Consider the following 20,569-nt stretch of genomic DNA (forward strand, 5'->3'; position numbering starts at 1 on the left):
AAAATGCATGGCCCAGGGACCTCCCCAGGGAGAAGGACACTGACTCTCACCTCCCAGCTCCACGGACACCTGAGCCTGTACACTCACCAGAGGGTCAATGGCAGCTGATAGGAAAAGGGAGAATGATATTAGGTAGACTTCATTTAAGAAGGTCGAAAAGCGAACTACACATGTTGCAGATTTTCCCGAAAACCCTAGACTTGGTGGATTTAGCAGCCCAGAATGACTTGTACTGTGTCCCTTATGTCTTTCCAAGCAAGTATTTCTATACATGGTATGGGACTGAACTCTTACTCTCATCTCCACTGGGACATGACTATTTCTTATTCTAACTCTTCCACAGGGTTAGGAATTGTGCCCTGAATAATGGTGGGCTCTGAGGGGCAGCCACTGGGTCAGACGCCAGCTACAGACTCAGTCAGCAAGGGGTTAGCTTCCCTCTGGGAGGGTTTCGAGCTAGCACCTCACTGGTGTCGGGTGCTCTCTGAAGTAACGCTTCCCCGAACTCTACTGATCTGCGTTTCGGCTCCCGTGATTTCAGCCACCGTCTGCAGGAACACCTGAGGGGTTCAGCTCCTCTGACTCGCACCATGAGCGTGGCCTCTACAGCATCTCCTCAGAGGTTCTGGCCATCTCTGAAGTGACACCTCAGCCCGTTCATCTCCCCTCTAGCATCTACCTTAGTGACCCCAGGTCCTGTTTTGCTTCAGGTGCTTTATCTCCTCTGTGGTCCCAGCTGCTCTGTATACACATCAGTGACGTCAATGCCTTTCAGAAGGAGTCCATCTCCTCTCTGCTCTACACCTGCTACCTCAGCTTCCAGAGTTTCACCTGTGATGCTGGCTCCTCTCACCTGTATCACAGAGAGGGGAAAACAAGCTTTTACCTGTGTCAGTGTATTGCTGTGGACTTAAGGGTTAACACTCTAGTCCTTCATTTCTCCCAAGAAGCTGATGTTTTCAAGAGAGAGGAAAAAAAACTCTTAAAAACCAGATTCATTACAGTACATGAAAATGGACACTAGCTGCTCTTGCAATCATGAGTAAAAAATAAAACAAATACCTCAAACATAGGAAGGGGAATTTTAGATAACAAAAAAGCTATTTAAATTTGAGAATTTTAGGTTTAAAAAATATGTACCAAAGCACTGTCTTTTGAGTAACACAGCAGCTATGAGGTCTGGGCTCTGAGTGCAGAGCTCCCCTCGAACCCACATGGGGTCTGGAGGCCCAAGACATCCCATGATCTCTGGGGCACAAGGTATGTAAGTCATAAGTGTTGGTTTTGAGGCAAAGATCCATTTTTGAGTTGAATTTTCACTAAGGAAGTTAGGACATCCCTTCTGATCTTGAGTAAAGTTCAAACACCAGATGAAGTGTTTTCTAGGTTTACATCATTTCTCACTAATTAATCCTTAGACTTTCCTTTGTTCATACAAAACAAGTGGCTCCACACACTTAGATTTCTAGCCACATTACACGATGATACTTGACGGCATCTTTTTTATATCATTTTATCCACACAACACTTGAGTGGTCTAACAAAAAACTGCAAATAATCCAATTCAAATTTATGTGCAGTAATTAGAATAGTTGTTTTTAGGAAAGGCATGTCATGTTCTAAGAAAAGACTTTATTTAGAATGCAAGAAAGTTTTATTGTGTCTTAACTTCCTTCAGTTTCTTACTTCACACAGATGGTCTCGTGTCAGGGTGAACGAACGATGGCCGTCTTCACCAAAATTCACCACGACTGCGTGACTCCGGTGCAACCGAACTCGAGGACACGGGGAGAACGGTTCTTCTACAGGGACGCGCTCAGTGCGTCTCTTCGGGGTGACCTGGGGCACTGGGTTGCCAAAGGGCGGCACCCAGCGGACTCGCCGGAAGCCGCCCCGGGCGGTGCTCCGGGGTCGGCGGCCGTCACAGCTTCCGGTGCACCTTCTGGTGCTGGATCAGGTGGCCGTGCTGGTTGAAGGCGCGGCCGCACTCGCCGCACTCGTAGGGCCGCTCGCCCGTGTGGATGCGCTGGTGCTGGATGAGCACCGAGTACTGGCTGAAGGCCTTGCCGCAGCGGCTGCACTCGTACGGCCGCTCCCCGGTGTGCGTCCGCAGGTGCACGATCAGGGTCGCCTTCAGGCTGAAGGCCTTGCCGCACTGCGCGCAGCGGAACGGCCTCTCGCCGGTGTGGATGCGCTCGTGCTGCACCAGCGACCGGCGGGCGCTGAAGGCGTGCCCGCACTCGCCGCACACGTAGGGCTTCTCGCCCGTGTGCACGCGCTGGTGCTGCGTCAGGTGCGAGTGCTGCACGAAGGCCTTGCCGCACGCGTAGCAGCCGTACGGCTTCTCCTCCGTGTGGATGCGCTCGTGGTTCATGAGCGTCGAGCGGTGGCTGAAGGCCTTGCCGCACTCGCCGCACTCGTACGGCTTCTCGCCCGTGTGCACGTTGTGGTGCTGGATGAGCACCGAGCGGTCGCTGAAGGCGCGGCCGCACTCGCTGCACGTGTACGGCTTCTCGCCCGTGTGCACGCGCTGGTGCTGCAGGAGCGTCCGCTTAACGCTGAAGGCGCGGCCGCACTGCGCGCACTCGTGCGGCTTCTCGCCGGTGTGCACGCGCTGGTGGCTGCGCAGCACGGTGCTGTGGTTGAAGGCCTTGCCGCACAGCGCGCACACGTACGGCCGCTCGCCCGTGTGGATGCGCTGGTGCTGGATGAGGTGCGAGAGCTGCGTGAACGCCTTCCGGCACTCCAGGCACTCGTGCGGCTTCTCGCCCGTGTGGATTTTGTGGTGCTGGGCGAGGTCCGAGCTCACGCGGAAGGCCTTCCCGCATTCGTTGCACTCGTAGGGCTTCTCGCCCGTGTGGATTCTCCTGTGTTTGCTGAGCACGGAGCTCTGGCTGAAGGCCTTGCCGCACACGCCGCACACGTACGGCTTCTCGCCGGTGTGGGTCCTCTGATGCTGCAGCAGGTGCGAGCTGCGGCCGAAGCACTTCCCACACTCGGTGCACTTGTAGGGTCTCTCCCCACCGGGGACGGCCTGATGCGGAGGCAGGGGCACGCTCCGGCTCAAGGCCTGAGCTTCGGGCGGGCCGGCGGGGCCGGGGCTCCCACCGAAGCTCTGCTCGCGCTCATGACGTCTTTGGTCAAGCCAGCCCGCGGGGGTTTCCCCCAGAATCACTGATACTTCCTCTGAAATAAATGGCTTCAGACTCAAATCCCTACTTTGGTTCTCTCCCTTGTTTTCATGTTCTGAAACAACAAATCCAAAGTAAAAACGTTAACTGCCAACCCACTCAAAACGGCAGAGCAAGTGCCACGCTAAAGGTGGCTAGCCGACCAGACGTGGCCAGCAGGGCTGTGGTCCCAGCGGCAGAGGAGCAGAAAGCTCACGACCTGCCCAGTCACTAGAAACGGGCCCAGGCGGACAGGGCGGTTCGAGAGACAGGTGTGAAGAGCAGCAAGTTAGCAGCCCGATACTGCCCGAGTCCCTCTCTCCCTGGAGTCTCTGTTTTTTAATTTTTTACTGATTTGTGGAAGAACAAGCAGCGAGAGGGACAGAGGCAGACCTCCCACTGAGTAGGGAGCCCCATGCGGGGCTCAATCCCGACCCTGGGATCACGACCTGAGCCGAAGGGAGACAGTTCACCGAATGAGCCCCCCAGGCGCCCCTCCCTGGAGTCTTTATGTACAGAGCTTCCAGAGGCCATCATCTAACCCTAACCCACCCGTGAGTGCAGGGAGCCTTGTTGGCCTGACAGAAACACAGGGACACAAAACCTAGTGTGGAGCTGGTAGAAGTGTGAGCTCTTGTGTGCACGTCCAACAGACACAGGACCCTAAGACTTGTACACCGGGAAGTGCGGCTTCCTCTTCGTGGAGAATGCACCGGGAAGCAAGAGGAGACAGACGCAATGGGAGTCTTGCCCCACCTAGGCTGGAATGTGGCCTTCAGGGCAGCAGCACGTACCGCGGAGAAGGCTGGGGTTGGGGACTCTGTGGGCTGCGAATGGGGGAGGACAGGGTGTGCTGTGAACTTTTTTTTTTGGCAAGCTCTACGCCCAGAGTGGGACTTGAACTCATGACCCTGAGATCAAAAGTTACATGCTCTCCCGTCTGAGCCAGCCAGGCGCCCCTGAGAACAAGTGTTTTAAAGCTTGGAGACCAAGCCATTCAGATGACAAGATGCCAGTCAGAGAAGACCAAGACTTCGCAAGGGGCTTCAGGGATGTTTTGGGAGGATGGGCTGTGCTCATGGAGTGATATTTATCAGGGACACTCAACAGGTGGGGCGGACACCATGTCAGGGCCAGAAGCAAGAGGCTGACTCCACATGACAGCAGCCAGGCCTCCTTGTGAACAATCTCAGCCCTGCACCCTAGGAGGCCGACTCCAAACACCGTGCTGCCATCCCCGGCTTCCCGAAGACCTCTGCCAGGAGCAGCAGGGACCTTCCAGAACAAGAAGCCTTCTGGGCAAAGGAAGATCTGAGAGAATTCTCACAGACACGCTCAAGGTCTATGACAGGTACTGAGGGGTCAGCTGACCCAGCAATGTCGAGATCACCAGCAAGGATGGCATCCAGATGTGCACGTGTGTCAACTGCTTCTTCAGTGCCCCTTCTCTCCAGGGGAGGTGGAATAACTTATTCCACTGGTTCATGGGGGTAAAAACTGGGCACTCTCAGCTCAGGGAACCATATTCTGCTCTGCTCCTTCACGTTCAGATGCAGGACCCAGGACGGGGGCCTGTGGTGGCCCTTCCCTGCCTCAATCAGATGGCAAGCAGGTCTCATTCTGGGGTGTCTTATTAGAAAGCATGCTGGACAGCACCCAGTCATTGTCCCACTGTGTTGTATCTAGTGTAAGGATATTGCCAAGTCCCCACACCCTGCTGGAAACAGCATTATAGAGGTACAAGCTTTGGTCTTTAATCAGTTCACAGCTTGCTCTGGGAAGACAGCTGGTACATAATGGGCCACTGGAACCCTAACATGGACCCCTGAAAAATAAAAGATTCAGAAGCCAAGCGGTCCCTTCACAAAGCCAAGGGACCTTCTAAGATGGACTTCTGACTGGTGTTTGGAGGAAGATCTGGGCCGAGGTGGTCAATAAATAAGATATGCTCCTTTTGATCTGTGTTGCCTTTTGACAGCTCGGTAACGGTCACCTTGGAGGGGCGAAGACACACCAGAAGCTAATACTTCTGGCAGCAGTTGGTGGCAGCCGGATGGAAGCAAACCCTAAGCAGAGGGTCATCCGAGAAGAGCAGGAGTGGGGAGCTGGGAGACTCCCGAGTGAGGGGCCTCCTTGTGGAGGCTGGAGTCGCACCCCAGACTTGATGAACCAGCTCTCCACGCCCACCCCGAGATCAGCGGCACTATCTCCCAGCGCTCTCCAGGCTCAGGCGGGTGCTCTGCGTGCTGCCAGACCTGGCCATCTGGACGGCCCACCAGCACATCCACATCAAGAGTCCAAAAGAGAATCTGGCTCTTTCTCCTAGAACAAGCTCCTACCTCTTGTGGCTGGTGGGCCTTCAGGATCCACATCTCTTGATTCCTTATCTTCCTCTTTCCCCACCAGTGTCCAAGCCCTTGTTCCTATTGTCACACTACCATGTGACAGGCTTACCACTGTTTTTTATTTAATTTTTTAAAGATTTATTTATTTTTGAGAGAGAGAGAGAAAGGATGAAGGGCTGAGGTAGAGGGGGAGCCACAAGCAGACTCCATGCTGAGCACGGAGCCTGATACAGGGCTCGACCCCAAGACCCATGAGATCGTGACCTGAGCTGAAACCAAGAGTCAGGTGCTTGACCGACTGTGCCACCCAGGTGCCCCGGGACAGCTTACTGCCCCATGTCCCTCTCCCCCAGCGCCACCTGCTCATCAGGGGCACCGGAGGGCTCCTCACCATGACCAACAGAAGCACACACACCCCAGTCTGACAAAGTCAGGTGGATACACTGACCAATCCAGTTACATTTCCCATGTCCCTTTACTGTTAATATCACCATTATTATACATTATGTAAAATAATGTAATTATTACACTTATTATTAATTACATATTAACTGAATTCCCTCAGGAGGGAGAAAGCTGGAAAGAGTATCACTTCCACCCTAACAGCAAGTAAAAGTCAGGTAATCTAAAAATTGTAACTTTCTTGAATCTATCACAGAGCTGAGGTCATGATGGCAACCAAATGACCTGAAGCCTAAGGAAAGACAGGTGCCTGCATGGGGAGACAGGTGCACTGATGTGCCCATGATGGAAGAGAGGGAGATGAGAGGAAGACGGAAGACAGGCCACCACTCAAACAAGTAAGAAGCACCTGGCTACAACGTTAATGAATTTCCAAAGAACTCCGGGGAGCCACAGACACAGGAGCTCATGTCTGTGGCCTTCGCCGAGCGGCAGGTCCAGAGGAAGCCTCCTTTGGTGACTTAGGCCTACAAAAGGAGAGCAAAAGCACCCACCGGAACCCGTCTCTACAGGACAAAAGCTGCACGTCACTGTGTAAGGGAAAGCGAACTTCTCATTTTAGGGCACAGATAAAAATGCCCATGGCTGGGAAGAGTAAAGAAAACTACCTTCCATTCCTGAGGAAGAGGCAGGAAACGATCACAAGCCCAGTAGTGAGAAATCTGCTTCAATTAGGGGAAGGGCTGCGACCCAGGGACACAACACCTGCTGAAAACTGAGGATAGACCGGGACAGTGGAGCAATCTCTCCTCTCCCCCAGCCCCGCCCAAAAGGCCGGCAAGCCCCGAGTAACCAGCAACTGCATACTACGGCCAGGGTGGGGGCAAGAGCATAGAAGAAAACCCTCTTCTGTAGGCACATCTGAAGACTGAAAGTCCTCACCCTACGCACAAGGAGGTGCCACAGGGATGCAAATCCAGTGATGCACTGAAGGCAATTGTGGGGACAACAGAGCCCAGCCCGACTCCTGACTAGACCAACTCAGGCTTTCACACTATCAGCCTCGTAGGTCAGGCTACATTTCCTTTTTTAAAAAAGATTTTATTTATTTATTTGACAGAGAGAGAGAGACAGCGAGAGAGGGAACACAAGCAGGGGGAGTGGGAGAGGGAGAAACAGGCTTCCCGCTGAGCAGGGAGCCCAATGCAGGGCTCGATCCCAGGACCCCGGGATCACGCCCTGAGCCCAAGGCAGATGCTTAACTGATGGAGCCAACCAGGCGCCCCGACAGGCTACATTTCCAGACAGATACACTTTTTACCTCTATCTCCACTGTCCTAATTAATGATAGCTAACATTCAATAAAAAATTATGAGATACCCAAGAGAAAGAAGCTGCATCACATGTATAGTTAAGAGACTAAGTGATCACAGAACTAGAATGAGAGACGACCCATATGTCGGCACAATGCGAATGATGAGAAGGGGAGCTTCAGCAGAGAGACAGATATTTTAACAGTCCAACTGGAAATGCTGAATGTGAAAAACACAGCAATACAAGAATGCCTCTAATATGTACATCAGTGGACCCAACCCAGCTGAGAAAGACAAGTGAGCTTGAAAATAGGTCAACAGAAATTACCCCAAAAAACCCCCACAAAGACAGGAGCGCCTGGGTGGCTCAGATGGTTAAGTGTCTGCCTTTGGCTCAAGTCATGATCCCAGGGTCCTGGGATCGAGTCCCACAATGGACTCCCTGCTCAGTGGGGAGTCTGATTCTCTCTTTGCCTGCCATACTCTGCCCCCAGCTCGTACTCTCTCTCTCTGAAATAAATATATCTTAAAAAGAGAGAGAGAGAGAGACAGAAATGTATGAAACATAAAAATAAAACCGGTATGGGTCCGTACCAAATGGCCTAACCTGCATATAGTTGGAGAGAAAGAGAAGGGGAAGAGAAAGAGAACAGAAGTAAAAATACCTGAAATGAATGGCTGAGATTTTTCTAAAAACAATGGAAACCATCAAAACACAGATTCAAGATATTAGAATCACAAACTTTTAAAATACCACCTAGATACATCATATTCAAATTGCTAAACATAAAAAAGAAAACCCGAGAGGCAGTTAGAAGAAAAACACACATGGCACAGAGGAGCAAATCTAAGAGTTACAGCAGACTCACCATCAGAAACGAGTCAAAAGACAAGGGACGGACATCCTTAAAGTGCAGAAAAACTGGTCAATTTACAAACACCAATGGAGAAAACACCCAACAATCAAATCCAAACTAATGTTAAAGGGAATTCTTCAGGCTGCCGAAACATACCCGACAGAACGTTGGATTTACACAAGGAAATAAAGGCTTTTGGAAATGGTTAAATATACAAGACTATGTAAAAAAAAGGTTTTTCTAAATCACTCTAAAAGAGAACTGTCCAGAGCGAAAACAGTTATGTGCTGGGGAACCTGGCTGGCTGTTGGAGGAGCGTGCGACTCTTGATCTTGGGTGGTGAGTTCAAGCCCCGTGCTGGGTGTAGAGATCACTTAAATAAATAAATAAACTTAAAAAAATATTACACACTGTGGGTTTATAACATATGCAAGAGCAGAATTTATGACAACACAATCGCAGAATCTGGGACAGAGGAACAGGATCAAATGTTCGTGTCGCCCCCCACCCCCCAATTTACATGTTGAAGCCCTAACCCCCATGTGGTATTTGGTGGTGGGGCCTTTGGGAGATGATTAGGGTTAGAGGAGGTACGAGGATGGGGCCCCCATGATGGGATTAGTGCCCGGTAAGAAGAGACACCAGGGAGCTTACTCATGTCCTATCTCCCCCACCCCAGGCACTCACTGGCTCACAAAGAGGCCCTGTGAGCACCAGCAAGCCAGGAAGAAAGCCCTCGCCAAAACCTCAACTGCTCTTTTGTCTTGCACTTCCAGCCTCCGGAGCGGTGAGAACCAAATTTTTGATGTTTACGTCACTCCATCAGTGGCCTTTTGTCATGACAGCTTACGCGGACTAATGCCGGAGTATACTGTTCTCATGGTCTTACACTGCCTGTGAGACGGTGCTGACACTGTTGGAAGGTACACGCTGGTGAGATGTGTAGTGGAAACCCTAGAGCAGTCACTAAACATCCGTGGTTTGTTCCCTCTTCTCTTTCTCCTTTAAAAACAATTAAGTTACTTTTCATGACTCCATTTTATCTCCTTTGTCGGCATCTCAGCTATAACACTTACTTTGGTTGTGATATAGTTTAGTGTAATTTTATTCGTTTATTATGGAGAGGGTTCGTTGAGTTTCTTAGATCTGTGAGTTTATACTTTTCATCAGATTTGGAAAGTTTTCAACCATCACTGCTTAGACTATTTTTTCTGACCCTCCCATCCCTGCTTTATTGGCTTGTTACATGTATTAGACTATTCGAGATTGTCCCGCAGCTCACTGATCTCCTGTAGTCTTTGTTTCCTTTTCAGTAGTTTCTAAATGACTTTGTTTTCACTAATCTTTTCTTATGCAATGTCTAATCTGTCACTAATTTTACCCATTGAACTCTTCATCTCAGACACAGTTGTCTTCGTCTCCAGAAATCAGATCTGGGTCTTTCACATATCTTCCTTGCTTCTACTTAGCATTCTCAGTATTCCCTCTAGTCCTTGAACATATGGAATAAGTTTATTTTGTTTTAATATCCTTGTCTTCCAATTCTATCACTGATGTCATTTCTGGTCAGCTTAACAGGACTGTTTTTTCTTCTAATTATGGTTGTATTTTCTTACTTCTTTGGATGTCTGGTAACTTTTTATCTGATGTCAGATGTTATGAATTTTACCTTGTTTGATGCTGGAAATTTTTTATTTCCAGACCTCGAGCTTGGGGCGCCTGGGCAGCACTGCTGGTTAAGTGCCCAACTCTTGGTTTTGGCTCAGGTCATGATCTCAGGGTTGGGAGACTGAGCCCTGTCAGGTTCCATGCTCAGCGTGGAGTCCGCTTCAGTTTCTCTCTCCCTCTGTTCCTCCCCCTGCTCTTTCTCTCTCTAAAATAATCTTTAAAAAAAATAAATAAAAGAAATATTCTAGAGCTTAAGTATCCTTGGTGAAGTTACTTTGAAGTAGCATGTACGGTTCCTGCCTTTCCACTTTGTCAGATCCAACCAGAGCAGTGCTTAGGGCTCTTTCCCCCGACTAGTTAGCTCTCTAATTGATGACCCTATGAGTTACAGGCTTCCCACTCTTGCTGTTGGGAGCAGACAGCATTCCCAGCCGTGTGTGAGCACCGGACGCTGTGTTTACCACCTAGAGTTCGGTAGGCCATACGGCACAGGTGAGTTCTCTGCTGAGTGTACCACAAGGCCGAGATAAAGTGGCCGTCTGGATTCTTGTGCGGAGGCTCGGGCAATAAATGTACTTCAAAGCTCATTCTTACTGTTGTCAAAATTCAGCCCCTTGTAGCTGTGGGACTAAGGTGACTGTTTCTGTGCCACTCTCAGCTCCTAACTGCTACCTCCTAACTGCTTCCTTGCCATGTGGTCCCCCCACCTTCAAGGTAGCAGTGATGCACCAAATCCTTCCCATTCTTTGAATCTGACTTCTGTCTCTGACCTCCAGATCCATATTTAAAGTGTTCTCCATCCCTTAAAGGCAAAAGCTGAACCTAACAGTCTTAAGAGTAAAACCCATATTCACAACCCTGGGGGTTATGCAGGTAGGGCGTGTACATCACGGGGCAGGGGTCTGGGAGGCTGTGTGTACCATGAAAGAGAGCCCTGGTCTCTCCTCCTCTTCTTATAAGGACATTAATTCTAGCAAATCAAGCCCCTACCCTTCTGACCTCACTTAACCGTAATTACTTCCACGAAAGCTCCATCTACCAGTACATTCACACTGGGGTTTAGAGCTTCCACAGATGAGTGGGGGAGGGGCACAAACATTCATTCTATTATGAAGACCTTCTTAAATCCTGGCTACCGTAGCTGCTACTCCTTCTAAAGGGGGGGCTCTTTCCCGGCACTGGACGGTTTCCTTGCTAGTGCTAATTCTCAAGGGGTTTCCCTGAAGATCTGCAGAGTTCTCTTTGTCGAGTGGACTCTTCTGTGGGACTTCAAGCCTCCCTGGTATCTCTGGACTCCTGCCTATGTGTCCTCAAGTCTGGGAGACCACTGGGCTCTGCCAGGGTTCCCCTCCCTGCACCGTGATCTTCTTCACACTGCGAGCGGGGCAACTGTAGGGATCACCCCTTTATTCCCTGTCTGTCGGAGATGAATTTCCTTCGTTGACCGGCTTCCACTGAGAGGATGAAGCCCAACACCTTGAGAGTTAGGGTTTCATGTATCTTGTTTTTAGGTTGTTTCAAGTAAGAGGGTAACTCCATCTGTTTACTCCATCTTGGCTGAAAGTAGAAGCCTTTGTTTTTGTTTTATTTTTAAATAGCTTTATCTCAGAAATTTGTATCTTTAACCAATAACTTAATTAGGCATATTTCTGAGATTTTATAATTTCATGGTACCTGGTCTTCTTCGATTTGCTTTCCTGTCTCATACTGTGTTCCTGATTCGTCATACTGATCCACAGCAGTTACTAACCCATCGTCACTACAATATGTCCCTTTCCACTGAAACACTGTCGTTTGTTCAACTGCCTGTTCTGCTGCTGCTGGAGATGTGTGTCATTCCCCATTTCTCTATCACGAAGCTTCCATGCAGATTCTTGTGTGTTTCTCGGCGCTTGCACACAAACACCCTTCCTGTAACCCTACGAGTGGAACATGTGGCACAGGGACTTGTCTGTCCGACTTCGCTAGAGATGCCAAACTGGTTTCCGTAGTGCGCGTGCACGTTCACACCCCTCAGCCGCCCTGTACCTCACCCAAACTCGACAGTCAGATCTTCCCGCTTCCTCCACTCTGAGGGTTTAACACGGTCAGTCTTATGGTTTGACTTCACCTCACTGATGAGTGATGAGGCTGAGCACGCTCTCTCACATTCATTGGCCCTTTGGTTTTCCTCCTCTACCAAAACTTGTTCAAGTTTTTTGCCCACTTTTCTTATTGGATCTCTCTGTATTTTTTATTCTCTTCAGAGCAGTTATTAAGCGTGTACTGTTTCAAAAATGGTAACACTAATAGGTTCTTCATTTAAAAAATCTGGATTTACTGTCATCTATGTAATAAAATTCTTATACATCTTATTTTTAAAAGGCTATACTATGTGTTTTTTAAACTAGGAAACACAGGTTAGTTGCTTTTTGACTTATAAAGCCTCACTGTCATACAATAAAGCTAGTAAGCCGAAGAAATAATTACCCATTTGCACTGAAAAGTATCATTTCTACTGTTTGAAGTTTCCTGAATAGGTAGTTTCTTCCCTAATGCTGAAGTAACAAGATGAGCAAGACAACTTTAGTAAGTTAAAAAACAACCGTACAGGAGCTTACTCACTCAACCATCCATGGCATCAACAACGCATGACCAAACTTTCATGTTCACAGACAGGCTCAGGTTGCTGTCAGTGCCAGGCCAGGCCACCCTGGGCCTACGTGGTGCAGGAGCTGACCTAAGCAGAGCCCTCACTTTCAGAATGATGGCTTCAGTTGTTTCAAGTACAGACTAGGGAAGAATGTTTTACATGGGACAAGAAAAAGGGAAAAAAACAATTCCACCGAAACACATTTTTAATTTAGAAAACCCCTCCCCACAGTTTTGTAGAGACTGTATGTGTTGTGTAACAAGAACACACTCTGCATCGGAGCACCCCAGAGATCTCTTTACAGTCTGGTCAGTCATGAGCATTAACAGCTGCAGGGATTGTACGGATTAAAAAGATGAGACATACACCTACCCCACGGACAGGGTGAACTGTCTTGTCGCATACAAGCTGTCGTGTGGTCACGTTTGTAGCTGTCTGCAAGAGGAAAAGAGAGTTGAAGGGACAACAAAACACTTCTCAAGAGTAGGAACTTCTTTCATTTGCTGTTACAACACATGTAAGTGCAATTCAGAGTCAAGCCCGAAGGCTCCTCAGCCAGAAGAGGCCCCAGGTGGAAGCTACTCCTGCTGTTTATCACCTAGCAGTGCCCACAGCCACTGAGAACTGATTAGCCCCAAGTAAAGGAGGGCCAGCTCCTTTCACTCACCTGAATGGCCACTCCCCAGGCCCCTAGTCTTCTCAGCCCCTTGCCCATCCAGGACCCATGGCTCTTCTCCTCGCTCCAGCTGAGAGATCACATTGGGCTTTGATCCTGGAAGTCCTGCTCATGGGAGGGAAGGCCTTTTGTCAACACAGTATCTGTGAACACCTCCACCCCACCTGAGTGACCTGCAGGCACTGAGACAGACACTGCTGGCAGTGGTGGACAGTTGGTTACCCTGTCAGAGCTGAATACCTGGAGGCAGCCCCAAAGCCCCCACTGCAGGGCCCCCAACCCTGGCCAAACACACAGACACAGCAGAGGCCTGCTGAGGAGCCATACCCAGTGATACCACGTTCCCATAGGTCTCCATCATCACGTGTCGGTAGAGGCCCCGCTGAGCAGGGCCCAGGCGGTCCCATTCCTCCTGCGAGAGGAGCACAGCCACATCTTCAAAGGTCAGCTTGGCCTGGAATGACACGGGCTGCTGCAGGTTGGGCTAAATCTCCACATCTGAGATGCAATGGGTGCAAGCACTGTGGGGTGGGGGGAGTGGAGATGCCCTTGGTTGGGGGGTAGGGAAAACACATATGGACAGCTTGGGGGGGTTGGGTAACAGGAAGGGGCCACAGAGTTCAGGAGATGCAGGGACACTCAGGCTACCACCGTAGTCCCAGGCATGGGAGGGCTGTGAGGAAATGCAGGGGTGTTGCACAGGCCTCGGGGGCAGCTCACCTGGGGTCCTGCTGGTGGTGGCAGGAGCCTGGCTGCTGCCATTGCCTGATCCCCTGAGGTTTCTGAGGAAGATGGAAGTCAGAGGAGCCTGTAGAGCTGAGGAAGAGGAGGGAGCACATGAACGGTCCAGCCTTGCCCTCACAGACCCTGAGTTCTGGGAGTCCAGCCCTACCCCCGCCCCCCGCCGACTCTTACCCACAGTTCAGGAATCATGGTCCCTGGACTCTATGAGCCCAGGAACATCCCATCTGAGATGAGTGGAGACACCTGTGTACCCCAAGGCTCCAGCCACAAGGTTTTGTTCTGCAGACCCTGTGGTCCTCATGGTCAGCTGGGAAGCTAACAAGGATTTGGAGCCACCTGCTCAGGCCCACAGTCCATGCACAAGGGCTGGTGCCAGATTATTCACAGGTGCCAAGCGGTCATCAGGTCTGGTGTAGGTGCCAGGCCGGGCTGCCTCCAGAGATAATCTCCAGGGAAGACAGGCTGAGAATGGATGGTTTTGCTTGAGGCCCACACTCTTGTGGGGACCCCACCCCAGGCCTTTCATGTTTCACTTGACCATAACTCCTGTGGGCCTGTTGATGCCTCAGTCTCATGGTGGCTCCACCAGGGACTGGCAACGGAGGTATGACACATGGTTGATTCTGGTAGATTAAGTCCAGAGTCACCCAGGGATTTGGTCTGAGCACCTTGGGGAGGCCTGGTGGTGGGCAGGTGCTGGGGACATATCAGGACAAGTTAAGCGGAGGTGTCTGTCATATTCAAATTACTGGAAAAAATGGGGGGGGGGACCAAGAGCTCTCCTAACAGGGGAATGGGGCTCGCATCTTTTGGGGTGTCAAATGGGGTCTGCAACAGGGACACAGACACTTAGCAGGCAGGTCACTCTAGGAAAAGTGGTACAAGATTACCTTGACAAGCAGGATACCTCGCACTGTGGGCTGCCTAAAGGGAAGGCTTGGGGCAGGAAGTCAGGAAGCACTACAACCCCATTTTCTTTGTAGAACATTAGATGTATGTTTGCATAAACAACTTTTGGGAATATACACATGGAACCCCTAACTGCAGCTGCCTCTGAGGAACACGATAGCAGCCTTGGATGGAGAGGCTGGCCTCTCACTCTGTTCGGCAAGAATGCCCATTCCGACCAAATCTGTGTGTGTTTCTGTGTCAATGCAACGGACTCTAATTAAGATTCCAACAGGAGTCTTAAAGGAGTAAAACTACCTTAAAATTCATATGAACAACAGAAGCTGGAGAACAGGTAAGAATAAAATTTAGAAGAATCGGGGTGGGGGGGCTGCCTCACCAGGTCTCAGAACAATGATGAGAAAGTCCTGCCACCACCTGCTGCCTCCTGCCCTCTTGGTGGTGTATCTGACACCCACACCCTCTCGAACAGCCCACAGACCTGCCATCTCTCATGATCAGTCATCTTCCCCATGGCCTTGTCCAGCTGCCTCACCATGAGTGGTCTCCAACCCCCCAACCCCAAAGCGGCCCTGGGTCAGGGTCTTCTATGACTCCATGTGGCCAGATCCTTGCCCGCTGTTGGCAGTGGTGATAGTTGGTCACCCTGTCTTCCTGCAACTCAGTCCCCACTAGGTCTCCTGGACATTGCTCCCTCACCCAGGGCCTCCATCAATCCTCACTTGCATGAGGATTTGACCTTCGTGGATAATCCAGCCCTGGTTCCTGGGAACCTGGTGCAAGGCAGCACAGTCATTTGCACTATGGCCCCACTGCAACCGGGCTAGGATTCAACACCCATAGGAACCCCGTTCAGGACCACCCCAGTGGGTGCTGGAGATGGGTACGGTTGACCCCAAGAGGCATCTGGCTTTTTTTTTTTTTTTTAAAGATTTATTTATTTGAGGGAGAGAGAGAGCACGAGTGCACACAAGCAGGGGGAAGGGCAGAGTGAAAGAACCTTTAAGCAGACTCCCCACTGAGTCTGGAGCCCAACACACGGCTTGATCTCACAACCCTGTGATCATGACCTGAGTCAAAACCAAGAGTTGGAAGCTCAACAGACTGGAGCCACCCGGTCACCCCTCCTCCTCACTCTTTCACACCCCACTCCTAATCCACCCTCCAAGCACACCCAGAACCTGGCCCTGTTGCAGCAGGGTTGTGGACCTGCCCCCCCCATGCCCCCACTGTGGGAACACTGTCCTTGGCTTCAACCCCTTCCTGGCCTTCCCTTCTGCTAGGGAGGCTCCTGCGCTTCTGCTGGTGCTTGGTCACATCACCCTCTCACTGGAGCCCTTCCTGACCCCCCAACCTTGAGGGCCTCTGCGTCACGGAGTCCTCATTCTCCCTTTGCGTCCCAGCAGCCCAATGCTTGCCGAGTAAGCGAATGAACTTAAAGAGCTATGAGGCCATACTTCACACTCTTTCTCAGGAAAGGCCCCTGGCAGTATGTAGATGAATCAGATATACCTTTAGACAGTGGGTGCTCCCCTGGAATGGACACAGGCTCAAGGATGGTGCCACTGCCAACCCATAGTCCTTCCACACACAGGCCATGCAACCCGGGAGAAAGATTTAAGCTGTATGAGATAGTCAAAGGGTAACTGAAACCATGGGACCAGAAAGCAACGTCCTCCTTCAGAAACAATGCCTCCAGGGCCAAGACGTGTGTGTGTGTGCTGTCCTCACCTATAAAACAGGGAGATCACGGCCCTCCTCTGTGGGCAACAAGAGGACAGCAAGGTGCAGAGTCAGATGCTGCTGGGCTCATTCAATTAGATCAGCTCAAAAAACCAGGCTGTCACTGTGGGTGAGGCATGGAGGTGGGTGGAGAGGGCAAAGGGGAAGATTCCTGGGGGTGTGTGGGGAGAAGCGGAGAGTCCTAGAAAAGCACTGAAACAAAGGCTCTCTACCCAAACCGGCTTTTAATAAGCCACCCTCTCCTCCACCCTGACCGCCATGATTCTGATGCCCACTTCCAGGCTTTGCTCTGTGAGAAAAACACAGGAGTTGTTTGTTGTTTGCTTTCTAAATAACGGGAGGGAGAGATAGGGGAGGGGAGAGAATCTTAAGCAGGCTCCACACTCAGCACGAAGCCCAATGAGAGGCTTGATCGCACGACCCTGAGATCATGATCCGAGCTGAAATCAAGAGTCAGACACTTAACTGACTGAGCCACCCAGGCGCCCCAACACAGGAGTTTAGAAAGGAAGGGAGAATAGGTGGGCATGCCCAGTCCTGTTCAAATGGCCCCAGAGCCGGAATCACCATCACTGAGTATCGGAACAGACTGTGAAGAAGGCCATGCCACCCCCAACGCAGGGCCACGTACAAACCGCAGCACTCTGGGTGCCTGCACAGTGCCCACCCATCCATCAGCCACAGGCATCCTTCAGATGCAGGAATTTCATTTTTGGAAATCTCTTCAGGGAAAAACCCAAACAAAAGCAGAACAGATCAATGTTCTCAGCAGCACTGGATGCTTAACGGGAAAGAAGCCACGCTGCAGTGAGACATTCTGTGCCCAGCAGGCTCTGGCTCTTGTGATGACTGAGCAGCCAGCAACACAGACAGGAACTAAAGAAGCGACTGCAGAGACACAAAGAGCTCAGAATCTCAATGTTTATTATTATTTTGTTCCGTAAGCTAAGTTTTAGGAACTTATCGCCTTGTTGAATTCCTCAAGGGCCTGATGTAAAAGAACACGCACGCCTACCCTCCGAAGACCTCACCCAGTGACAGGCTAGGACCGGCACACTCCAAGTCCCTGGTCGGGCGTGGGCGGCTCCCAGCGTCTCCCTCCCTCTATCCTCACCATCCTCACCTACGGGGTTCCTTGCTGGAATACCCTGCCCTCCACGGTGGAAGCATCTTCAGAAGAGGCACCTCGAGCGGCTTGTGAACACAAAGCACAACCCTGCAATCTTTCACAGTGAATGACCGCGCATCCAAACCAATAGCTTTCCTACACACCAGCAACAGCTAGTCAGAGAATACATAGGGGAAAGATTCTGGTCACAAATGACACAAGAAACAAGCTTAAAATAAACTGTAGAAATAAGATGTAAATTCTCACTGTATCCACAAAACCAAGGTGCCTAGAGCCAAGTGGGCCTGGACGAAAACGGGTGACAGTAATGGGGCAGAGCAGGGAGGGCCAAGTCTGTATAAACAAATGGAAAACAGATGAGGCAATCAAATTGCTGAGGAAAGATGATTCAGTAAATGGTGCTAGGACCAGTCAAATGCTTTAGGAAAAGTAAAATTAGGCCTGTACATAAAGTTGAACACATCTCCCAGAAAGCAGATGAAGGCAGAGATTAAAAAAAAAATAGCAATAAAAAATTAGATCATCTCATATCAAATACTACAAGTCTAATGAATCCACTAAGCTAATGAATGAATAAGAGTTGAAATTTTAAATTACATTTTATAAAAAGAACTTGAATGCAAATACAGATAAGTTTTTATTACTTCAGGTGGAGAAATATAGGGCAGAGACTTCCAGATCTTCTGCATGAAAATTAAGACCTTATGCACATCAAAGCCACGGAATTCCAGAACGGACCCAAAGTATGACAAAGGTGGTTTTCTAAATCAATGGAAAGATGAATTATTCAATAGGTGGTGTTAGAAACAGCATAGAGAAAAAAATGAAGCTGGATTCCCCACACCCCACACCAAAATAAATTCCAGATGGATCCAACATTGCACAAGTACCAGAGAAAAACAAGGGTTTATTTTAAAAATAATCTTGGCAAGGGAAAACCCCTTTAAAACATAACAAAGCTCAAAAGCCTTACGAGTAAATATTTTACCATTAAAAACTTGAAATCTCTTCAAAAAACCCCAAACCAGAACAAAACACCATAACTGGAGTCAAATGTCAGTTTGTGAAGAATATTTTCAGATATATGGAAAAGAGTATGAACTGGCAGATCACAAACGAAATACAAAGGCAAAAAAAAAAAAAAAAGAAAAAAAGAAAAAAAGCGGGGGGGGGGGAGCACAAAGGCACACGAAGAGTTTCAACCTCACCAATCATTGGGGAACGGAAATTAAAACATTCATGTGACAATAATGCGAAGAGGCCAATCTTAAGGCCCCAACCTCCCCCTCACTCCACCTCCGAGCCTACCCTACGGAGACAGCGGGTGTGCAAAGCTGATGGAACCAAGGCCACGAAGACAGTTTTTACGTGAAAAATCTAACAAGTATTGGCCGGTAGAGCACCGCCACCCCTCTGCCCTGGAGCTTCCCTTTTACTCGAGAAGCGGAAAAAAGCGCACGCAAAATCCGGAAAAGGGTGTAAAGCAAACCAGCCAGTGCCTCCTCTGCGCACACTGGCAGGCTGTTCCCGACGACGACTCTCACTTTTCATATTTTTCTCACATGTTTACATTTTAAGAAATGCATATTATTTTCTATTAAAATGTGAAAAAACGAACAACAAACTAGGGAAATATTCGCAAACCATGTTGGAAAAGATTGGTCTCATTCATTAAAAAAGAGGTCTTACAAAGTAAGAGGGAAAAGGCAGCACGAATAGAAACACCGAGGAAGAACGTAAAATTAGGAAGTACTTTTGGCCAAAGAGACACCAACGCCGCTCGGACGTGGACACACGGCTGACTGCGAACTGCGGCGGCGCTCCGGCGGCCGCGGGGTCCGGTGGCTTCTCAGCCTCCGGTTCTGTATTCTGGGAGCCCTCGAGAGCGAGCCCGGGGCACGCGGGTCGCTGACGGCCCTCCCCGGCGCAATCGCGCCCGGTCCTCTCCGCCGAGGCCCCGCCGCATCCCTGCAACTTCGGCCAGGGCTCACAGTCCGCGGGAGGGACGACGAGGGGAGTCGCGGGGCTCTGAAGTGTCCCGCGGCCTGGGGGGAGGGGATCGGGGCGTGGCAGGGGCGGGGGGGGTTGGGGCCCGGGGCCCCGGTCGCGGGGGGCCGGGTGTGTCAAGGGGAAGGGGGGGCCCGGGGCGTGGCAGGGGCCGAGGGGTGGGGGTCGGGAGAGGCCCAGGTGAGAGGAGCAGCCAGGGGACCGGGGTGTGGCGGAAGGCTGGGGGGCTGGGGGGCTGAGAGCGGGTCTGCGGAGGGAGAGGAGGCCACTGCGCGTCCGCGGGAGGAGGGAACCGGCGCCAGGGGCGGGAGCGGAGCGTACCTGCGAGGAAGTGCCCTGTCCGTGACGAGGACGCCCGGCTCCGGCTTCCGTGCGGGCAGGGGTCTCAGCCTGTCAGTGCCCACACGCACCCCCGACTCACCTTCCACGCCGCAGCCTCACGCGCCAAGGGACGGACGCCCGCAACGCACTCAGACAAAGGGGGCGCCCCGCCTCGTCTGCGCATCCGCCAATCCCGGGGAGCCCCGCCTCCACAGTCCCCGCCCACACCCCCGGGCCACCAGTCCTAGCGTGCGACATCCCCCAGTGCGGCCGTCGGCCCCGCCTTCCCCGCCGGCGCCATTTTCCTGACTGACAGCTCGGCTGCGCTCGCCGGAGCCACCGAGAGCCGAGACCTCCGGCGCGCCTAGAGAGGCCACACCGCGCCCAGGCCTTGCACGAACCGCACTTCCGGCGGTCCTGCGGAAGCTTGTGTTTGGACCCCAGCGCCTGTCCTGCGTCGGTGTTTCCCTGGGTTTCAGGCTTCTGTCCCCATCGGGCTCTCTACCGCCTCAAGCCGGGTATCACCCCAGCTTGAACGTGCTTTCTCGTGCTGTGCCCCGGGACCGGCGAGGGCTTGGCGGTGGTCGTCACGTGTGACAGTGAGCGCCTCTTCGACCACCTGCGCTGCTGTTGGGCTTTGTGGGGGGTGTCGA

General features: G+C 51.1%; 1 protein-coding gene across 5 annotated transcripts; it reads right to left on the bottom strand.

The window, feature by feature from the left end:
* Positions 1 to 1,612: 1,612 nt before the first annotated feature.
* On the bottom strand, positions 1,613 to 20,100 carry ZNF250 (zinc finger protein 250). Of its 5 annotated transcripts, none has more exons than XM_040625938.1 (6): positions 20,017 to 20,100; positions 13,784 to 13,879; positions 13,391 to 13,517; positions 13,055 to 13,168; positions 12,760 to 12,822; positions 1,613 to 3,246 (listed from the first exon to the last, which is right to left on the bottom strand). In XM_040625938.1, exons 2-6 carry the CDS (start codon positions 13,823 to 13,825, stop codon positions 1,922 to 1,924), a joined length of 1,671 nt encoding a protein of 556 aa, XP_040481872.1. In that variant the 5' UTR covers positions 13,826 to 13,879; positions 20,017 to 20,100; the 3' UTR covers positions 1,613 to 1,921. The 5 variants fall into 5 exon arrangements, with proteins under 5 accessions (XP_040481872.1, XP_040481869.1, XP_040481871.1 ...); XM_040625935.1 differs by having other exon boundaries at positions 13,391 to 13,532; XM_040625937.1 differs by having other exon boundaries at positions 19,917 to 20,094.
* Between the last annotated feature and the right edge of the window lie 469 nt (positions 20,101 to 20,569).

Source organism: Ursus maritimus, unplaced genomic scaffold, assembly GCF_017311325.1.
Source record: "Ursus maritimus isolate PB19 unplaced genomic scaffold, ASM1731132v1 scaffold_9, whole genome shotgun sequence".
NCBI classification, from domain to species: Eukaryota; Metazoa; Chordata; class Mammalia; order Carnivora; family Ursidae; genus Ursus; species Ursus maritimus.